Below are 15,759 nucleotides of genomic sequence, written 5' to 3' on the forward strand. Positions count from 1 at the left end.
TGATTGCAGCCCTCCAATGTGAGCCAGTGAGCTGAGAAAACTCAGGACTGAAAAGAATGCCTGCCATCTAGCAGCCATCAGACTGCAGCCACTCCCTGTGGTGAGCCCTGCTGAAACTTAGGATGTGAAAATACATGCCCCAGATAGCTAAGGTGCACATCAAAGGAATGATTTCAGTGAGCCCAGAGTTTGCGTCTTCCCATACATAGAAAAGCGCTAAATTCCTTAACTTGAGATATCTGGTTTTCTTTAATAAACAATAATCTTCTGATGTTCCTAACTACCTGTACTTTGTTGCAAAACTCCTATATAGCCTGGCCCCTCCCCTCGCCTCCTCAGAGCAGATTCTGAGAGCTATCTGAAATGCTGTCTCCCGGGCTGCAGTCCTCATTTTGCCCCAAATAAAACTCGCACCTCTCAGGTTGCGCACATATATTTTTTTATAAATTTATTTATTTATTTATTTTATTGGCTGTGTTGGGTCTTTTTGCTGTGTGCGGGCTTTCTTTAGTTGCAGTGAGTGGGGGCTACTCTTCATTGTGGTGCGCGGGCTCCTCGTTGCCATGGCTGGCTTCTCTCGTTGCGGAGCACGGGCTCTAGGTGCATGGGCTTCAGTAGTTGCAGCACATGGGCTCAATAGTTGTGGCTCACGGGCTCTAAAGCACAGGCTCAATAGTTGTGGCCCACAGGCTTAGTTGCTCCGCGGCATGTGGGATCTTCCTGGAGCAGGGATCGAACCTGTGTCCCCTGCACTGGCAGGCGGATTCTCAACCACTGCGCCACCTAGGAAGCCCTGCACATATATTTTTAAAGTCAACACTGCCATCAAAACTGGTGTACAGGTATCTGAGTCCTTACTTTCAATTACTTTGGGTATACATCCAGAAGTAGAATTGCTGGATTAAATGGTAATTCCATATTTAACTTTTTGAAGAACTACCAAACTGTTTTCCTGGAGCTCTACAGAATTTAAACTCCTTCTCAACTACTGTGTCCTTATAAGGCTTCAATATTTAAGCTTTTTCCAGCTTCCATCTCTAAAACAAAGATAATATCACTTTCCAAAGACTGAGGTGATATTTCTTTATCAATAGCATCCCTATCTAAAAAGCTGCTATCATACAAACATATGAAAGAGTAGTATTCTCTAGAGCACTTTAATTTAATTTCATGCCTCTGGGCATAGCTCCTGCTACTGGAAACCCTGAAATTAAGAGACCCTGAATGATATAAGCAAAATCATGCAGTAGGCAGCTCCAAACGCCCATCCCTTCACAGAACAAACAACAACAACAACAAAAAACCAACCTAGAACTACCAAGATCAACTGTGTTAGAAGTCTGGAAAACCAGTCATAAGTATATACACAGCAACAAAGTGAATGCTGAATCAAGAAAAAGGCGTTGTAAAACTGGTAGGGAAGATTTGTGGCATATTAAAACCCTTGCCCTCCCCAGCTCAGCAGCAGTCTTGAAGACAGCAGCACCCTCCCTATGTGGGACGCTGGTCTCTGGTTCCAAAGGAAGCAGGCCAGACCTTACCTGAAAATTACCGTTTGTCTACGCAAATCTGTCTGGGGCTACCTGAAGGACTGATCCAGGGTGTTCACCTCTTTTTCACCTAATTCAGAACCCACTCAGAGCAGCAAAGCAGCAGGCAGCTGGAAAGTATTATTAATACCAAGTGTCCCTAAAACCGAGTTCCCTTGCTGAGTTTATGATTAATCTCTCTATACAAAACTTTCTTCCCTTTTTTGTCCGCTCTGATCTCAATCCTGTGCTAACTCAACACTAATATACCAATCAGATGACTAAATTGCTGTTGTTGATAACATTATCATTAATATACTAAAATCACTATTATAAATATCATCAACATACAAACTTTGAGAAGATTAACAAAATTCATAAGCCATTAGCCAGACTCATCAAGAAAAAAAGGGAGAAGATGCAAATCAGCAGAATTAGAAATGAAAAAGGAGAAGTCACAATGGACACCTCAGAAATACAAAAGATCATGAGAGACTACTACAAGCAACTATATGCCAATCAATTGGATAACCTGGAAGAAATGGATACATTCTTAGAAAAATACAATCTTCCAAGACTGAACCAGGAAGAAATAGAAACTATGAATAGACCAATCACAAGTATGGAAATTGAGGCAGTGATTAAAAATCTCCCAACACACAAAAGCCCAGGACCAGACGGATTCAAGGGCAAATTCTATCAAACATTTCGAGAAGAGCTAACACCTATCCTTCTCAAACTCTTCCAAAATATTGCAGAAGGCGGAACACTCCCAAACTCATTCTACGAGGCTACCATCACCCTGATACCAAAACCAGGCAAAGATGTCACAAAAAAAGGAAATTACAGACCAATATCACTGATGAATATAGATGCAAAAATCCTCAACAAAATACTAGCTAACAGACTCCAACAGCACATTAAAAAAATCATACACCATGATCAACTGGGGTTTATCCTGGAATGCAAGGATTCTTCAATATATGCAAATCAATCAACATGATGTATCATATCAACAAATTGAAGGATAAAAACCATATGATCATCTCAATAGATGCAGAAAAAGCTTTTGACAAAGTTCAACATCCATTTATGATAAAAGCTCTTCAGAAAATGGGCATAGAAGGAAATCACCTCAACACAATAAAAGCCATATATGAGAAACCAAAAGCCAACATCGTTCTAAATGGGGAAAAACTAAAAGAATTCCCTCTAAGAACAGGAACAAGACAAGGGTGTCCACTCTCACCATTATTATTCAATACAGTTTCGGAAGTTTTAGCCACAGCAATCAGAGAAGAAAAAGAAATCAAAGGAATCCAAATTGGAAAAGAAGAAGTAAAATTGTCACTCTTTGCAGATGACATGATATTATATATCGAAAACCCTAAAGACTCTACCAGAAAACTGCTAGCACTCATTGATGAGTTTAGTAAAGTAGCAGGATACAAAATTAATGCACAGAAATCTCTTGCATTCCTATACACTAACAATGGAAGAGCAGAAAGAGAAATTAAGGAAACTCTCCCATTCACCATTGCAACCAAAAGAATCAAATACCTAGGAATAAACCTGCCTAAGGAGGCAAAAGATCTGTATGCAGAAAACTTTAAGACACTGATGAAAGAAATCAAAGACGACACAAACAGATGGAGGGACATACCATGTTCTTGGATCGGAAGAATCAACATCGTGAAAATGACTGTACTACCCAAAGCAATTTACAGATTCAATGCAATCCATATCAAATGACCAATGGCATTTTTCACAGAAATAGAGCAAGAAATCTTACGATTTGTATGGAAACGCAAAAGACCCCGAATAGCCAAAGCAATCTTGAGAAGGAAAAATGGAGTTGGTGGAATCAGGCTTCCTGACTTCAAACTATACTACAAGGCCATAGTGATCAAGACAGTATGGTACTGGCACAAAAAGAGAAAGGAAGATCAATGGAATAGAACAGAGAACTCAGAAGTAAGCGCAAACACATATGGGCACCTTATCTTTGACAAAGGAGGCACGAATATACAATGGAAAAAAGATAGCCTCTTCAATAAGTGGTGCTGGGAAAACTGGACAGCAACGTGTAAAAGAATGAAATTAGAACCCTTCCTAACACCATACACAAAAATAAACTCCAAATGGATTAAAGACCTACATGTAAGGCCAGACACTATAAAACTCCTAGAGGAAAACATAGTCAGAACACTCTATGACATACATCAAAGCAACATCCTTTTTGACCCCCCTCCTAGAATCATGGAAATAAAATCAAGAATAAACGAATGGGACCTCATGAAACTTAAAAGCTTTTGCACAGCAAAAGAAACCATAAACAAGACTAGAAGGCAACCCTCAGAATGGGAAAAAATAGTTGCCTACGAAACAATGGACAAAGGATTAACTTCCAAAATATACAAGCAGCTCATGCAGCTTAATACCAAAAAAGCAAATAACCCAATCCACAAATGGGCAGAAGACCTAAATAGACATTTCTCCAAAGAAGACATACAGATGGCCAACAAACACATGAAAAGATGCTCAACATCACTCATCATCAGAGAAATGCAGGTCGAAGCCACAATGAGGTATCACCTCACACCAGTCAGAATGGCCATCATCACAAAATCTGGAAACAACAAATGTTGGAGAGGGTGTGGAGAAAAGGGAACGCTCCTGCACTGTTGGTGGGAATGTAAGTTCGTACAGCCACTATGGAAAACAATTTGGAGGTTCCTTAAAAAACTACAAATAGAACTACCATATGATCCAGTAATTCCACTCCTGGGCATATACCCAAAGAAAACCATAATCCCAAAAGAAACTTGTACCATAATGTTTACTGCAGCACTACTGACAATAGCCAGGACATGCAAGCAACCGAAATGCCCATCAACAAATGAATGGATAAAGAAGATGTGGCATATATATACAATGGAATATTACTCAGCTATAAAAAGGGATGAGATGGAGCTATAAGTCATGAGGTGGTAGGCCTAGAGTCTGTCATACAGAGTGAAGTAAGTCAGAAAGAGAGAGACAAATATTGTAAGCTAACATATATATGGAATCTAAAAATGGTACTGATGAACTCAGTGACAAGAACAAGGACGCAGATGCAGAGAATGGACTGGAGAACTCGAGGTTTGGGGGGGGCGGGGGGTGAAGGGGAAGCTGAGATGAAGTGAGAGAGTAGCACAGACATATACATACTACCAACTGTAAAATACATAGCCAGTGGGAAGTTGCTGTATAACAAAGGGAGTTCAACTCAAGGATGGAAGATGCCTTAGAGGACTGGGACGGGGAGGGTGGGGGGGACTCGAGGGAGGGTGGGGGGGGGAGTCAAGGGAGGGAGGGAATATGGGGATATGTGTATAAAAACAGATGATTGAACTTGGTGTACCCCGCAAAAAATAATAAATTAAAAAAAAAAAAGAAAAAAAAAGTAAAGGAGAAATAAAGGCTTTCTCAGATAAAAAAAAAAAAAAAAAAGAACGTACAAACTCAACTTGTTTCTCCAAGACAAGATGAGCTAATAGACCTCCCCAAGCTGTGGACCGCCTGGCCTGAAAATTGTAAACCAAAGACATCTTGACTCCTGAAACAATGATTAAGAAATGTCACAAAATGATAATTAATCCCAGCCTCTTTTTCTTCCCCTTAAAAAAATTTTTTTAAAAAGAAAATAATAATAAAACCCTAACTCAAAGACCAAGTTGAAGCAGATATAAGACTTGGTTCCCACTCTCTCACTCGGTGCCTTGCAAAAAACCCTTTGCTGCAAATACCAGCTCTCAGTTTGTGCCAAAGTCTCTACTAGCAGCACAGAAGCCCTTGCTTTGTTACATTAGCAGGTGATCAAAAAATCTGCAGCCACCTGGGACAAAAAATTCACAATTAAGGCATACAATAGACTGCTTAAAACCAAGGAGCAAAGGACAGAGATAGAGTTTCTTTGGGAAATCAGAGCATTCAAAAGTGCCTATACTAGGGAATTTAGAAAGCTACATACATGCTCAGGCTAGGATGCATGTTTAGAAGAGACCGGAAAACACCTTAAGCTTTCCCCACTAGATGAATAAACTCAGTGCAAGCAGGAAGTGAAGGCTGAGCAGAATTGTAAATGGCCTGGGTAAGTGTGAAGGGAGGACCTAAGCACAGAGCCACAAAGAATGGAAAAGGAACACAAACCAGGACTTTAATCAAGAACAGCCAACCTTGAGAATTTGGGAGAAAAGAAGGAGAATATAGTTTTATTACAACATTATAATATTCAAGTGTCTGAGGTAGGAGATAGATGGGCGCCAGGCTAGGCATTTACAACTGAGCTCCCGTTTACATTTCATGAGGCAGAGAAGATGAGCTCCAGGCCAGATATTCATTACCAGCCCCTTTTACATTTCCCGAGGCAAGAGACAAATGTGTTCCAGGACTACATATTTATGACCTGACTCCTGTCTATATTTTGATATCTGCACTTTGATATAAGAAAGAGCAACAGGAATAGGGTAAATAACTGAACATTGGACACTTTTGTGGCAAGGACAGAGACAGGCTAAACCCTGTTAAGAGATCAAGTGGTCATATACTCCCCATCCTTTGGAAAAGGGAGACATCACACATGCACAGAAAGGTTCCTTGGAGGTCAAAAAGGAGAGGGCACCACCCCATAATAGTCACACTAAGCCTTTCCCACAGGCCTCTGGACTGAAATACATCTTGGAAAAAAGTTGCGCAGGCATGATGGGGAGGGTCATAGGGCAGATCAGGTGTGGAAAAAAAGAAACAGATAATCGGCCAAAGGTAAACAAAGACCTGGAAGAACTGCCCTGTATAAATGACTTAATCGCCTCTTTACTGCACTCCTCCTCATCAGGGACCACGTCCACACCCTTTCTCTCCAGGTGTGCATTTCTGCCTTGCTTCTGTTTTAACTAAACCAATTGTTTCTCTGTGTGCTCTCTCACTTGTTCTTACGCTATGTCTCTAATAATAAACTTTGTACCTGTTTTTACAGTTGCAGCCTCCGTGAGATATGCATTTTTCACTGGGGGCAAGAGCCAGGGAAAAATAGCTTCTAGCCTCTAGCCCTTGCTGGTCTGGTGGCTAGAATTCCTGGTTTTCATCCACGCTACACAGGTTCAATTTCTGGGCAGGGAATTAAGATCTTGCGTCATGCCACCACTCACTGCTGCCTCGCGGGGATCATGTCCGGTTTTCAACAACAAAAAAGGCATACAGCATACAAAGACACACTAAAGTATGGCCCATTCAGAGGAAATAAACTGACAGAAAGCATTCCTGAGGAAGCCCAGATGTTGGATCAGAAAACCACTTTAAATCATCTGTCATAAATATGCTCAAAGAGCTAATGGAAACCATGGACAAAGAACTAAAGGAAACCAGGAAAACAATGTTATGAACAAAAAAATAATATCAATTAAAAAGACTAATTATCAACAAAAGTGAAATAAGAATTCTGGAACTTAAAAATACAGTGATTGAAATGAAAACTTCACTAGAGGGATTCAACAGCAGATTTGAGCAAGCAGTAAAAAGAATCAGCGGACTTAGTAAGACGTCAAAGAAAAAATGTTGCCAGACATATCAGTAAACAGAGGATGTTGCAGATTATCAAGCCATCACATTATAGCTGCTCAGAAGGTGAACCCTGGGGGAACCTGTAACCAAGCAGGACCCCATGAGGGCCTTGCTGGGACAGGCCTTCCCCATATCCTCTGCTTTAGCTCCTCTCTGAAGTACCTCCATAATATTATTTGATGCAAATTTCCTGAGTTGCTTTGCCGCTGCAAATCAACCAACCACCCCCCCCCCCCCCCCAATGGAAGATGTTAACTACTTGACAACCATGAGTACATAGCCCCAGGCCTCCTGGAGCCTGTTTTGGGGAATGGGACTCAAACAAGGATGAAAGACCACTTCTTTCACTAGCTAAATCACCCCTGTTTTAAGTGTTTCAGTAGGAATATGCCACCATAGCAGACTCTTGACACATAAACATTCAAAAGGATATCCTTATTTTCTTCTCAGATACCACAAAGGGCACTTTTCTTGAGTAGAAAGAACAGCACATCTTACAGCTTGTTTGCTTTGCTGAGCCCTTAAAGAAACAGAGTTCTAATTATTCATTACACAAGAGGAGTCAAAAATTACCCACACTCTGGCTGTAGAATTTATAGAAGTTTTATTATAATTGGAGTGTGGATAATTTTTGACTCACCCTCATAAAACTTAATGAGCCACACTAAGCCAATGTCTAACTCTATAAGCTTACCTATTATTTAAGCACCTCTGCCTCCAGCCAGACTGTCTTGAACTCAAAAACCATTATTTAGTTTATTTTCTCCTCTTATATAAAAGGCTCACTTAGTTTGGATACACATTTGCCTAAGTATCCTAAACTCAATATTTAGATTTTATACACAGCAGATCTCAAAAAGCACTTCAAGAAATGCACTTCATGAAACTCCAAGGGAATCTAACAAACGCAGGCCCATGAGAGCTCCCACAGGCTGTTTAAGAGTAGAGTTTAAGAAATGGGGAGTGACTGCTAACAGGTACAGGGTTTCTTTTTGTGGTGATGAAAATGTTCTAAAATTGTCGTAATGATTGCACGGCTTGTGAATACACTAAAAATGACTGAATTGTACACTTTAATTATATGAGTGAATTATATGGTATGTGAATTATATCTTAATCAAACTGTTAAGAATTTATTATTTCAACTATACTTCAATAAAAAATAAATTTAAAAAAATTACTGATTCATTTTCATTCGTTTTTAGGATATTTACCTAAAGCTACAGCAGATTCAACCACAGTGAAAACCTGATGTAATGCAGCTTGAAACCCTGCTTAGCTGACTATTTCAAGGGAATTCCACTCTCTTAAGGAAAAGAAAAAATTCTTGTAATATAATGACAACTGGACTTTCCTGGGGACAAGTTCCAGGTTATAGCAGGTTTATAGAAATGCTGCCTCCAGAAAACCAGTAAATAATGATGTCTCCTAATACTACTGCTCCAATTTTTTCCCCTAGTACTAGCTTTTGGATACATGAAAAATTACTACAAATTAAACTACATAAGCATAATAGTGAATATATTCACCTTAATGTTTGTTTCCAAAAAACTGTTGAGAGGGTACTCACCTACAAAAAACTTATTTCTGATTTGGAATTGAGTAGCATGTTTTATATGTCATTTCATTTCACATTTGAGAAGCTATTCTATTTTTAGAAAAGTACTTATCTGCAAAATTGTGAAACTTTATTTACTTAGGATCTTAGAATTAAATGGTAAAAAGAGAAGAGTAAATATGCCCATAGATCTCTAACCACAAACTCTCTGCATTTTTAGTTTTGAGATGCAGAATGCATTAGCAAGAAACAAGAAGGGAGACCTGGTTGGGGGGGCTTCTGCAGAACTGCAGCTGAAGATGAGGATTAAAAACAAAACTGTAAAATAGAGACACAGATGTAGAGAACAAACATATGGACACCAAGTGGGGAAAGCAGGGAGGGTTGGGGTGGAATGAATTGGGAGACTGGGATACCAGATTGTACACTCTAAATATATGCAGTTTATTGTATGTTAACTGTATCTCAATAAAAGTTCTTTAAAAAAACAAACCAAAACAAAAACAAAACTGTACCAATGGAAAACTTACAAAGGAAAACTCTACAGATACACTAGAGGTGGATCACCAAATTTTAATTAAGTTTAGACTATATCGTCTCTATTCAAAAATCTGAGAAATTCACAGTTCAGAAAGTTTTGTAGATATATGTAGATGAACATTATCATTACACAGATGAGGAAACTAAAGTACAGAAGGTTAAGTCTCACCAAGTGACCTAGAACCAGAAGTAAGATTTGAACTTTGGTTTTACAACTCCTAATTCAGTTTTCTTACACTCAAACTTATTAAAGGTATATAAAATAATTTTTAAAAGTCTGTATAAAGACTGTCCCTAAGTTTTATAAATCATAAATTTCAAATGCATAAGGGGATAGTAATTCTACACATATCTCCTCACTGGATAATATGCACTAAATAACTTGAAATTATATAATCACACCTAGGGTAACTGAAATAAGGTCATGCAAAGAAGAAATAAAAGAAGCCATGAATCTTGAATCTATGACTGACCTTATACATACGCACAAGTCTCAGTTCTTAAAAACATCACAAGATCAGATTAGAAAGGAACAGTCAAGAAGCACTTGAATTATGGTTGTAGAATAAATCAATTTATATATAAATAGCACTATACAGTGCTATTTATATCATCCACTTACACTTAGGTCTTTTAAGAAAATGCTTTCATATCTCTTGTCAGAAAAATTTTTTAATTTACTTTTAGTCTACTAAGGAAAGGCAAAGAAAAAGGGATCCGTTAATTGGAAAGCCAAATGATGAGTTACATTAAAAAGTTACCAAATTGCCCTACTAAATAAACAAGGATTGATTTGTAGAAACTGGAAAGTTTCATATTTTACTCCAAATAAACAATACAAATGAAAAACAGAATATGACTGACTATATTTCTAATCAGCCAAAGAAGCAGAATAGAGCAGATGAGAGACTCCATTTTATTCACTACAGCCTTATGCAGGCTGCTGGTGTGGCTACAGGCGTGCTACACTACGGAGTCCCAGTCTAGGGTGTCCAGAACTCTCTAGACCCACATGGTTCTGATCAAAAATAACCAGAGGCTGCCTTTTCCCAAGGGTGCCCTGTGATTCAGGCAAAGAAGTCCACAGCTCCAAATTTTAACTGCCAAATTACATGCCAGACGAGAAATACTCAGATTTACTTTGTAACCAATGTAATATAAAGATAGAAGTCTTATTCAACATTGTTAGATGACGTATATTAACACACATTAATGTTTACTACTCACCTACTAAGTGAGATGGAAAGATACTATAAAGAGGTTGCGTAAGAATGTACTAGCCCATAAACTCAGAGATTAGAAATCAAAGCCAAAATGATGAAAGAAGGAAATTTTTAAGACCAATATTGGTAGAAAATGGTCTAATATATACAGGAAGGAGGCTATATATATATTTTAAAGCACCTAGTGAGAAGACATGTACAAAGAATATCAATTTCAGCGCATTTATTATAGCAAAATGCTGAGAATAGCCATAAAGAAGTGGTTAAATGATTTATGGTACACCCGCACAATGGACCACTACAGAGACATGTCACATGCATGGCATACCACATAGCTGTATCTGTATATGCTACCACAGAACTGGCTCTGGAATGTATGAAGAGAAGAAAAGCAAGAAGCAGGACAATACACACAGTATGGGATGGGAAGACTGTTTATTCTTAAAGAGTAGTATAAATAATAATTTTTTTTTAAATACCTTGTGGTATCTTCTTAACAGTACCTCTTTTGCTTCTTAAACTTCTTTTTCCAGGTGTCTTTTGGTCCTTTCTCAAGAAGCCTCGTTCATCTTTGGGACATTCAAATGCAGTGTTTTCCGAGTTCTCACTTGCAGCCACCTCATAGCTTGGAGTGCAGCTTTCATTATTGTTGAGACTGTCCTGCTCAAACACTTCAGGTTTGCCCATTGCACTATCACTGCTGGTCAGAAGCTCACGCCCATCCCCATCAAGTTGATTTTCATTTTCATCTGATGCAGAGGGGAAGCATGTTACTATACTTTCCACACCATCACCAGGATGACATCCATCCTGTGGTTCTATCTGCGGATCATATGTAGGAGTTTTGCTGTCATCCATTAGAGCATCTTTTGTTGAACCATTTATGTTTCATTAAAGTCCTTCAATGTCTACAATGACAAAAAGAAAAAACTAGTTCATTTTTTAAACTCTGGATTTTCAGTGATTTTTGATTTTCCTTTTCTCCTGGGTTGTTCTACTATAAGTAGGGAAGATACAGAAATGACTAAGGCTCATTTCTACTACTTCTACCCCACTCACAACCCCACCTCACCTCACCTGGTTCTTGCTTGAATACCCTGGCTGCATGTTTATTACCTGTGGAGCTTGTCAAATTTCTATTGTAGACCTACAAAATCAAAATCTCTGGGGATCGAGCCCAAATACCAATATATTTTTTGAAGTTCTCTAGATTATTCTAATGTGCATCATGCTGGGAACACTACCTTGAAAGAAATTATTGGTTAAATAAGGCGGTCTGCTAAAACCAAGCATTCATGTTATCCCTGGATACTTTTAATAAACAAGTGAAAATTACCTGTATAAGTCCTTATATGGCCAAACAGCAGCAATATTTACAAATGAAAACACTTAAGAATAGTTTTAAAATAAATTTTTTAAAAAAAGTATATGGGGCAGGGGCTTCCCTGGTGGCACAGTGGTTAAGAATCCGCCTGCCAATGCAGGGGACACAGGTTCCAGCCCTGGTCCAGGAAGATCCCACATGCCATGGAGCAACTAAGCTCATGCACCACAACTACTGAGCCTGTGCTCTAGAGCCCTCCAGCAACAACTATTGAGTCCACGTGCCACAACTACTAAAGCCCATGCACCTAGAGCCTGTGCTCCGCAACGAGAGAAGCCACTATAAGGAGAAGCCTGGGCGCCACAATGAATTGTAGCCCCTGCTCTTCACAACTACAGAAAGCCCGTATGCAGCAACGAAGACCCGACACAGCCAATAAATTAATTCATTAATTAATTATTTTTAAAAAGTATATGGGGGAAAATTCAGGTAGCATATATTTATACTATATTCTCATTACATCCTTTACTTCCTAAAAATAAGCCCTGAAAAGTACCTTTGAATTGTCAGCAAATGCCTTTTACGCAATTAAAATACAAAAAAGCAACAAAAAAAACGAGGGCCCTGATTAACTCTAGGCTATTTAGTTTAGACTTGGAAAAAATCTAAATCTACTCCAAGAATCCTTCTAACATTTTAAAGATATACAAAATAGATTTTAAGCCCTGTATCAGTCATGTTTTATCCCCACTTCTCATCCAAAAGTATATTAAATTTGAAGAAAAATGATGCCAGCCATATTTAGATATTTTTATGCTTGCCAAGTATTACTTTAGGTTTGAATCAAATATAATATTTTAGCAATTTTAAGAAAAACTCAGTGATAAAGAATTTTGTAAATTCTTCAAATTAGAAAACAGAAATGTTTATTTACTCCTTAGAAACCGTCAGTAAATACATACAGTAAATAAACATATATTTAAATAAAATAAAAATTAAAAAAAAAAAAACAGGAAAAGAAAGTACAAAACAAAACATGAGCCCCACACTGACTGTATCACATGCTTTCAATTATTTTGCAACTAGAACATTTTATTTGATTCAGACATAAAAGACTGTTGTCAAATATAAACATATCTAAATCTGGCTGGTATTATTTTCCTTAAATATACACTATATATCTCCACTAACAGATATGTAATATAAAAAGTAAAATGATTTAACTTGACTAGAATAACTTAGTTTAGACCTAAAATGAATTCTAACTAGAGTATAATTTTTAATTGAAAAGTAATTATTATTTTAATAAAATATCATCAAAATCTCTATCATGAGAGAATCCAAATTCAAATGAGACTCTAAAAGTGCACGTGGCTAGTAAAAAGGAACGAAATTGGGACATTTGTAGAGACATGGATGGACATACAGACTGTCATACAGAGTGAAGTAGGTCATAAAGAGAAAAACAAATATCGTATATTAACGCATACATGTGGAATCTAGAAAAATGGTACAGATCAACCAGTTTGCAAGGCAGAAATAGAGACACAGATGTAGAGAACAAATATATGGACACCAAGTGGGGAAAGCAGGGTGGAGGGGGTGGGGGTTGGCATGGGATGAATTCAGAGATTGGGATTGCCATATATACATTACTAATAAGAAAAAAATATCAAATTGTACACTTCAAATATATACAGTTTATTGTATGTCAATTATATCTCAATAAAAGTTCTTAAAAAAACAAAAAACAAAACAAAATAATAAAAAAATAAAAAGTCATGAAACAGACTTGGAGAAAACATTTGTAAAATAAATAAAGTTGGCATGCCACCAAAAAAAAAAAAAAAAGTGCATGTGGCTAATATGGTGGAAACAACCCAAATATCCACAGATAAAAAGAGAGGCAAAATCTGATATGAGGGTGAGTCAAAAATTATCTGCACTCTGGTTATATTAAAACTCCTATAAATTCTGCAGCCAGAGTGCACATAATTTTTGACTTACCCTTGTATATTCATACAATGGAATATTATTCAGCCATAATAAGGAATGAAGTTCTGATACATGCCACAAAATGGATGAACCTTCAAAACATTAAGCCAGGCACAAAAAGATAAATACTATATGATTCCACTTATATGTAATATTTATAATAGGCAAATTCATAGAGATAGAAAATAAAAGGGTGAGTAAAAAATTATTGGCACTCTGGCTGTAGAATTTATTTATTTTATTTATTTTAATTATTTTATTTATTTATTTAATTGGCTGTGTTGGGTCTTCATTGCTGCACACAGGCCCTCTCTAGCCGTGGCGAGTGGGGGCTACTCCTCACCATGGTGCATGGGCTCCTCATTGTGGTGGTCTCTCCTGTTGTGAGCACGGGCTCTAGGCGCATGGGCTTCAGTAGTTGTGGTACACGGGCTCAACAGTTGTGGCTCACGGGCTCTAGGGTGCAGGCTCAACAGTTGTGGCACATGGGCCCAGTTGCTCTGCGGCATGTGGGATCCTCCCAGGGCAGGGATCGAACCGATGTCCCCTGCACTGGCAGGCGGATTCCCAACCACTGCACCACCTAGGAAGTCCCCTGTAGAATTTATTTTAATTAACTTTTAGAAAAGACAAATATATACACAAATATCATTTTTCGACATAATCTCCTTGCTTTTCAATACACTTCGTCCATGTGTCAACAAGCTTTCATATTCTCTCATTAAAAAGTGTTTTAGGCTGAGTTTTAAGCTGAGCTGCGAGCCAGGCACTTCACATTATCTTATTTCTAATCCTCCAAACAAGCCTACATGGGAGGTATTCATACTGTGTTTTAGATGAAGACTGTGAGGCTCAGACAGGCAAAAATAACTTGTTTAAAATCATATTCCCAGGGACTTCCCTGGCAGTCCAGGGGTTAAGACTCCACGCTCCCAATGCAGTGGGCACCAGTTCAATCCCTGGTTGGGGAACTAAGATCCCACATGCCGCATGGAGCAGCCAAAAAAAAAAATAAATAAATAAAATCATATTCCTGGAAAGAAGTGGAACTGGACTCTGAAACCAGGTCTTCCTGATTTGAATCCTGTCTAGTTCAGCATAATGGCTGAGAACACAGGCAGACCAAGGCTTAAATTCTGGCTCTGCCATTTAACAAACTGTGTGTGTGACCTTAGGCAAGTTACCTAGCGTCTCCAAGCTTTAATTTTCTCTTTGTAAAAGTGGAGAACTGTAATATCTACCTCAAAGAGTCATTTGTGAGGCTTGGACAATATGGCAGGTAAAGCACTTAGCAGAGTACTTGGTCCACATGCTCAAGAAAAGTTAGCCATCATTACTGCTCAAGAAATCTCACAGATTGCCCTTAAACACGAGTAGGTTTATTCAAGCGGGTCTGCAGCCTTACTGAAGGCTCAGAAACAGCTTTTCTAGACCTCTTGGAAATGATTAGGTTCCTGATGATAGACTAATGCTAACCAGCATCATTTGAGAATGCTGAAGTGTCAATTTATGATAGGGATATCTCAGTAAGTTCCTAGAATGCTTAACCATCTGTTCTGCGCACCATTTATATAAAATTACAGATCACATTTTGCAACTTTATTGAGTACCATGTAAGAGTTAAACTCTTCAGACCAATAATTTTTTTTAAATATTTATTTATTTATTTATCTGCATCAGGTCTTAGCTGCAGCACGCAGGATCTTCATTGCCACATGCAGGATCTTTTTTTAGTTGCGGCATGTGAACTTCTTAGTTGAGGCATGTGGGATCTAGTTCCCCTATCCAGGCCCCCTGCACTGGGAGTGAGGAGTCTTAGCCACCGAACCACAGAGAATTCCCAGACCAATACTCTTATTCAATTCTCACAATTACTCTAGCATATAGGTAATTTTTAGTCCTATTATACTAATGAAGAAACCAAGTCTCATCTTGTCAAGGGTCAGCTAGTCAGTTTAGAAACAAAATATAGATCAGTTGTGATCA

General features: G+C 38.2%; 1 protein-coding gene across 3 annotated transcripts in view; it reads right to left on the minus strand.

Moving 5' to 3' along the window:
- Nucleotides 1-15,759, minus strand: part of CNST (consortin, connexin sorting protein) — a 110,082-nt gene that overhangs the window by 53,895 nt on the left and 40,428 nt on the right. For all 3 annotated transcript variants that reach the window (XM_057726115.1, XM_057726116.1, XM_057726117.1), the window contains one exon: nucleotides 10,934-11,362. In XM_057726115.1, coding sequence (XP_057582098.1) covers nucleotides 10,934-11,312 — 379 coding nt within the window. In that variant the 5' untranslated portion in view covers nucleotides 11,313-11,362. The remainder of the gene's footprint in view (nucleotides 1-10,933; nucleotides 11,363-15,759) is intronic.

This window comes from Hippopotamus amphibius, chromosome 3 (assembly GCF_030028045.1).
Source record: "Hippopotamus amphibius kiboko isolate mHipAmp2 chromosome 3, mHipAmp2.hap2, whole genome shotgun sequence".
NCBI lineage: Eukaryota > Metazoa > Chordata > Mammalia > Artiodactyla > Hippopotamidae > Hippopotamus > Hippopotamus amphibius.